The sequence below is a fragment of the Olea europaea genome, chromosome 15 (genome assembly GCF_002742605.1).
Source record: "Olea europaea var. sylvestris chromosome 15, O_europaea_v1, whole genome shotgun sequence".
Classification (NCBI taxonomy): domain Eukaryota; kingdom Viridiplantae; phylum Streptophyta; class Magnoliopsida; order Lamiales; family Oleaceae; genus Olea; species Olea europaea.
The window spans coordinates 6,380,507-6,386,139 of record NC_036251.1 but is presented as its reverse complement, the minus strand read 5'-3'; the positions used below and the strand labels follow the sequence as shown (position 1 = coordinate 6,386,139).

Sequence of the window (5,633 nt, the reverse complement as noted above, 5' to 3'; positions counted from 1 at the left end):
ATTCTAAGCGATGCAATTTGAAATGAAATTGAAGTTAGTGACTCGATTGAAAGAAATTAAAAATTTACTTAAATTTAGAAAAATGAGTTTGAAAAAAATCCACGACTGCTATAAATATCCTAAATATATGGAGACCTCCTTTAATCCACAAGTCTCTTTCATCACTGCTTTTCCATTGAAAGGTTGAACAACCTAAAGGAAAGAACAACTTTTGACGGAAATGTCGAGATCGTGGCTTTGCGTTGCATTTGGTACCTTTGCGTTGTTCTTGTTCGCGTCGGCCTTTGCGGACGATGTCATAGTACTCACTGAGGACAACTTCGAGAAAGAGGTGGGTCAAGATCGCGGCGCTTTGGTCGAGTTTTACGCACCCTGGTATGAACCACTTCATGTTTTTGAATACTGGTTTCAATGAATTTTGATTCATTTATATGTGCGTGTATGTAACTGATTGGATTGTTCGTTATTCAATTATGTGTTTTTTTACTAGATCTTTCATTTCTGAGCTCGTTTCGATTGATCTAGATCTGAGTTTTATCGAGTTTTGATCATTTCTCCATAGATCCTTTTATTTGGTATCTTAACTGTTCGGTTCTATTTTTGAAATAATTTGGGGTATATGTTTTTATCCGCCGGTTCATTTTGTTATGAAGAAGATGAGAATTTTCACCCTTTCAATTATGTAAATCTTGCGTAGTGAGGGAAATGAGTGAAAGTAATAAATATTAGTTGCTTTAGTTTGTTTAAATTCTCAGAATTCTTTTTATTTCCGTGTAGGAGTAGATGAATTGAAGGTATATATGATATAGTGTTCCTATGCAGGTGTGGGCACTGTAAAAAGCTTGCTCCTGAGTATGAAAAGCTTGGTGCGAGTTTCAAGAAGGCTAAGTCTGTTTTGATTGGCAAGGTTAGCCTTTTTCGAGTTGGGCATGTGTATATTAGTTGTGGAAATGTTCCCAGAAAGATTCTGTTTTTGTATCCACTGAAATTTTCTAGGGAATGGAACTTCACATCATTCTCGACTAATAAGAACGCATTGCTCGTGCGAATGAAACTTTGTCTATGTATTGCATTCCTTAAATATCTAAAGCATCATTCCTTTAATTTATCCTAAATGGAGCGATCTCCACTTACCAATGTTTAACCTCAGTTCTTATCTCATTAATTACATTATATCAAAAACATTATTTTTCTACCATGTTTTTTGTCTTCTGATTTCCCAAACTCGAGATAAAGTATATCTAGTCTAATAATAATTCCATAAAACCTAATTTTTAACTTCATTACTATAGGTATTTTAGAACTTATCTAAAGTGTAGCTCTGTCATGTAAAAAGACAAATTATTAATCTGGTCTTTAACAAGTTGGAGAAAGTCCTAGTTACAGGATCAATGTATCAGTTACTTGTTTTATGGACTACGCTATCTGATTTTCCATCCTTTTTTTAGTTGTTTCTTGATTTTTTAACTGTTGTTAAATCATTAAATATTTGTTTATCATGATTGATTGTGGCTTGATTGAGATTCGCTCAACTGAATAATAAGTAGTCATCTATGAGTATGTTATGTGATTATTTGTTTGTGTTTACATCCCAAGTTTGCTTATTTGTTTGTGTTTACATCCCAAGTTTGCTTAAATTTCATTTTTCTCTCTCATATTTTCAATCATACAATCTTCCATAAAATAATATTATAAATAAATCGAAAACTTTTTTCCTTCTTTTTCGACCATTCATTCTCCAAAAAAATTACTATTCCACCCATTATAATTTCAAATAATGGAAGCCAAACGGGGGCTTATATTTTACTCAGAAAATTGGGAAAGGAGATTAGATTTGTTATCTTGTTGAATTATGAGATTATTTCTTGGGTTGCCAATGAGGGTGTCTCAAGGCATTGATTTATCATTAACCATTGTAGGTTGATTGATAAATATTTATGACTTTAAAATGTTAAACGTTGTAATTTTATTAAATCATTCTGTTGTAGGTTGATTGTGATGAGCACAAGAGTCTCTGCAGTAAATATGGAGTTTCTGGATATCCCACCATCCAGTGGTTTCCTAAGGGGTCTTTGGAGCCCAAAAAGTGAGTTTAAGCTCTTCTAGAAAACTTTTTTCTTCCTTCATTTCTTCTAAGCTCATAATTTTCTTAGCATTATATGAGATTATAAACATATATATTCTTTGCATATTTTTTGTCCATTCAAGTCCTTGGAAAAGTGCATTCCACATTAATTGAGTTTTCGTTTCTTAGGTATGAAAGTGCAAGAACTGCTGAAGCCCTTACTGAATTTGTAAACAATGAAGCAGGTACGACTTTTAGTTTGCTCATATATTTCTGATCCAAGATTGACTGTGCAGGCAGTAAGCACATTGATTTAATTACATTTGAAGTAATACACGATGTTGATTTTTCCCCGTGGAAAAAGGCTTTACATCTAGGAAATTCTTCCTATACACCATTGTATATTCACAGATCTTTTAAAAAGGAAAAATGAAAAAATTTGATTGTTGTGTGAAGGGGAAAAACACAATATCCATACCTATCTCTATCATCATCATATTGTTACATTAGTGGTCATTAGTTGTCATTCTTTCCCAAATATGTTTCAAAATCACAACTAAGTGGATGTTTCTTGCCTAGTTCTTACAAATGCAATTCTGTTTTCAGGGATAAATGTCAAGATAGCTGCAATTCCTTCAAGTGTTGTGGTTCTCTCTCCAGACAACTTTGATGAGATTGTTCTTGATGATACAAAGGACGTCCTTGTTGAATTCTATGCACCCTGGTAGGTCTACATATAATATTTTGATTATTTTCTTTCTATGCTGTTCTTGTACTTGAATTTGAGATGCCAAAGTAATTGATTTCTAAGATTTCTCTTTCTGATCATTTATGTAAAATGTGTTAAATATGATTTTGTCAATTCTGATTGATGGTATTTTTTTCCCAGGTGTGGTCATTGCAAAAGCCTTGCTCCTGTAAGTACATCACTGGTACATCAATAAGACTCCAATGAACGGTGAATAAATTATTGTACAACGTCTCTCTCTTGCTCCTATTTTGCAGACTTATGAAAAGCTAGCAACAGCATTCAAGCTGGAAGATGATGTAGTCATTGCTAATCTGGACGCTGATAAGTACAAGGACATTGCAGAGAAGTAAGCAGTAAAAATAGTTTTTCTTCTGTTGTATCCTCAATGCACACCCACTTTCAGAGCCTGCTGTGAGTTAATAAAGTGCTATAGATAAATTCCAGAATTGATTCCCCTAAACCTAATTAAACGTGAAAGGAAAGAAAAAGAAACATATGGCATGTGTTTCCTGATATACATATCTACTGCTGAGCAGGTATGGTGTAAGTGGTTTTCCTACATTGAAATTCTTCCCAAAGATCAATAAGGCTGGTGAAGATTACGAAGGCGGACGAGACTTGGATGAATTTGTCAGTTTCATCAATGAGAAGTGTGGAACTAGCCGTGACACAAAAGGACAATTCACTGATAAGGTTTGTTGCTAAATTAAATTATTCTCTCCATGGTTACTTTTTACTGGCTTCTAACTTACCATCTAATCATCCTAGGCCGGTATAGTTGAAGCCCTTGATAGCCTAGTGAAAGAGTTTGTAAGTGCATCAACGGAGGATAAAAAAGCTGTATTCAGTCGATTGGAGGCAGAAGCCGAGAAACTAAAGGGATCCAATGCAAGGTTGTAACGAAATTCTTGTTGTACTTCCACTATTCATATTACTAACTCGAACTAATTGTAATTAGGGTAGTTGGTCTAAGTTGCAATCTTGCATGCCCATCAACTTTAATTCAATACCCATACTTTCACATCACTTTAAATTTCTTTAGATATGGGAAGATCTATGTGAAAGCTGCCAAGAGCTGCATGGAAAGAGGTGCTGAGTATGCTAAGAATGAGATTCAGCGGCTGGAACGCATGCTTGCCAAGGTAAACTATTGCGTTCCCTTTTGTCTAGTGTTTTTTAAGCAACACTTGTTGTATAACAGTCTCTTTGTTCTCTCTGATCCGAAAATGGAAATCATCTAAATAATTTGCTCCGCTGTCTGCCTAACTATAGATAAGTTAATATTCAGTTTTTAGTTGATTATCTTCTGATGTATGACTGAATCAAAACAATGACCCTATAGCCTCTAATTCTTTGATTACTTATTTTCCATTTTTTAGCTAGTGCATACCCCCATGACATTCAAATATATTATGCATCTCTAGAAGGTGGAATCTTATATTCATCTAATTTCTGAATTATGATTTCAATTTTTGTGCTTGCCTTGTTTAAATTATAATCTTATTATAATATAGGTCACGTAAATTTTAATTTTAACTACACGTTTTGTAGAATCCACAACTAATACTCACTTATCCACAATTAATTAAATCAATTTATAATTTCAGTAACTTTTTATTTCTTCCAAACAAACTGAAAGCTGATTTGCTTAGTGCTTGTTTTGTAGTGATTATTAGTTCTGGGTTCTACGGAATGTGTGAATAATAAGTTGTGAGTTATACAAAATGTGTGGATAAGAAGTACATTTATGAGCTTTAAAAATGTTGAACTTTGTTAGACATGCAACTTTGTTAGACATGCCTCTTAGTTTAGTTATATCAGCTTCTAAATAAGAAATCATTTTTTCTCTGTTTGGACTTTTGAGTTGACATTTTGGAAACATATTGGTGGGGGTTGTAAATATATGGTTAAATGAGGGTTTGAAAATAAGGTTTGGAAAAATATTGTTTTTAGTTGGAAATTAAGTTTATTTGTTGGTCAAAAAAATTAGGAGAAGTCAGAAAAATTCAAATAAATGAGAAAAAAAAATTAAAATTGTGGAATGTTGGTAATTAATGAAATTTAACAAGATTAATCCTTGGATTTCATGTTAGTGTATACTTTTACAAATGTGGAAAATTTATTGAGAGATCTGATCTTTCTCTTACTTCTTGCAGTCAATTGCCCCGGCGAAGGCTGACGATTTCACTTTGAAGAAGAATATTCTGTCTACCTTTGCTTCTGATCAGTGAGATCGCCTTTTACTGACAAATATGGTATCCACATATAACTTCTGGGCGTTGATTTTCCCTGGATGTAGTGGATCCATCTTCTTACGCTCCCAGTTTCCTTCAGTTGCACATTTTGCATCACCTTCGCAATCAGAAGAATGGGAATGATATTTTGTTTCCATTTACCACAAGATAAAACTAATTTTGTTTCCAGCAGTAGCATTAATGTTATAAGGAATAGTGACTTTGTTATGATTATATCATCTTTTTGGTGGTGATAGTAATGCAAGATTCTTGGTTATTGAGGACAGTTATGTATTCTTCATTATGTTTCATCTATGAAAGATTATACAACCTTGTTGGTTATAAGATATTGATGGCTTATTTTTGTCAATGTCGACCTTCTTATTGGATATTCGACTCTTAAATGGGCAATGTTTTGTGCGAATAGGGTCGGGGAGGAGAGGATACCGATATTTTCGTCCTTAAACTTGGGGGGTGAAAGATCTCCTTGTATATGTTAAGAATTGCAGGTGCAACCATGGAAATTTAGTGTCATATGATGATAGTACTAATGATCTTTACTATGTTTTGAATGGTGTTGGAT

The 5,633-nt window shown here is 33.6% G+C and overlaps 1 protein-coding gene across 1 annotated transcript; it reads left to right on the top strand.

Moving 5' to 3' along the window:
- Positions 1-136: 136 nt before the first annotated feature.
- Positions 137-5,420, top strand: LOC111409973 (probable protein disulfide-isomerase A6). The gene is made up of 11 exons (XM_023040116.1): positions 137-375; positions 823-907; positions 1,989-2,086; positions 2,255-2,310; positions 2,672-2,789; positions 2,955-2,982; positions 3,071-3,162; positions 3,353-3,509; positions 3,585-3,709; positions 3,859-3,958; positions 4,973-5,420. Exons 1-11 carry the CDS (start codon positions 221-223, stop codon positions 5,045-5,047), a joined length of 1,089 nt encoding a protein of 362 aa, XP_022895884.1. The 5' UTR covers positions 137-220; the 3' UTR covers positions 5,048-5,420.
- Positions 5,421-5,633: the final 213 nt, after the last annotated feature.

Coding starts and splice junctions, on each gene's coding strand:
- LOC111409973 (XM_023040116.1), top strand. CDS start 221: ATGTCGAGATCGTGGCTTTGCGTTGCATTTGGTACCTTTGCGTTGTTC. Junction 2,790..2,954: donor GTTGAATTCTATGCACCCTG/GTAGGTCTACAT, acceptor TTTTTTTCCCAG/GTGTGGTCATTGCAAAAGCC. Junction 3,163..3,352: donor TACAAGGACATTGCAGAGAA/GTAAGCAGTAAA, acceptor ACTGCTGAGCAG/GTATGGTGTAAGTGGTTTTC.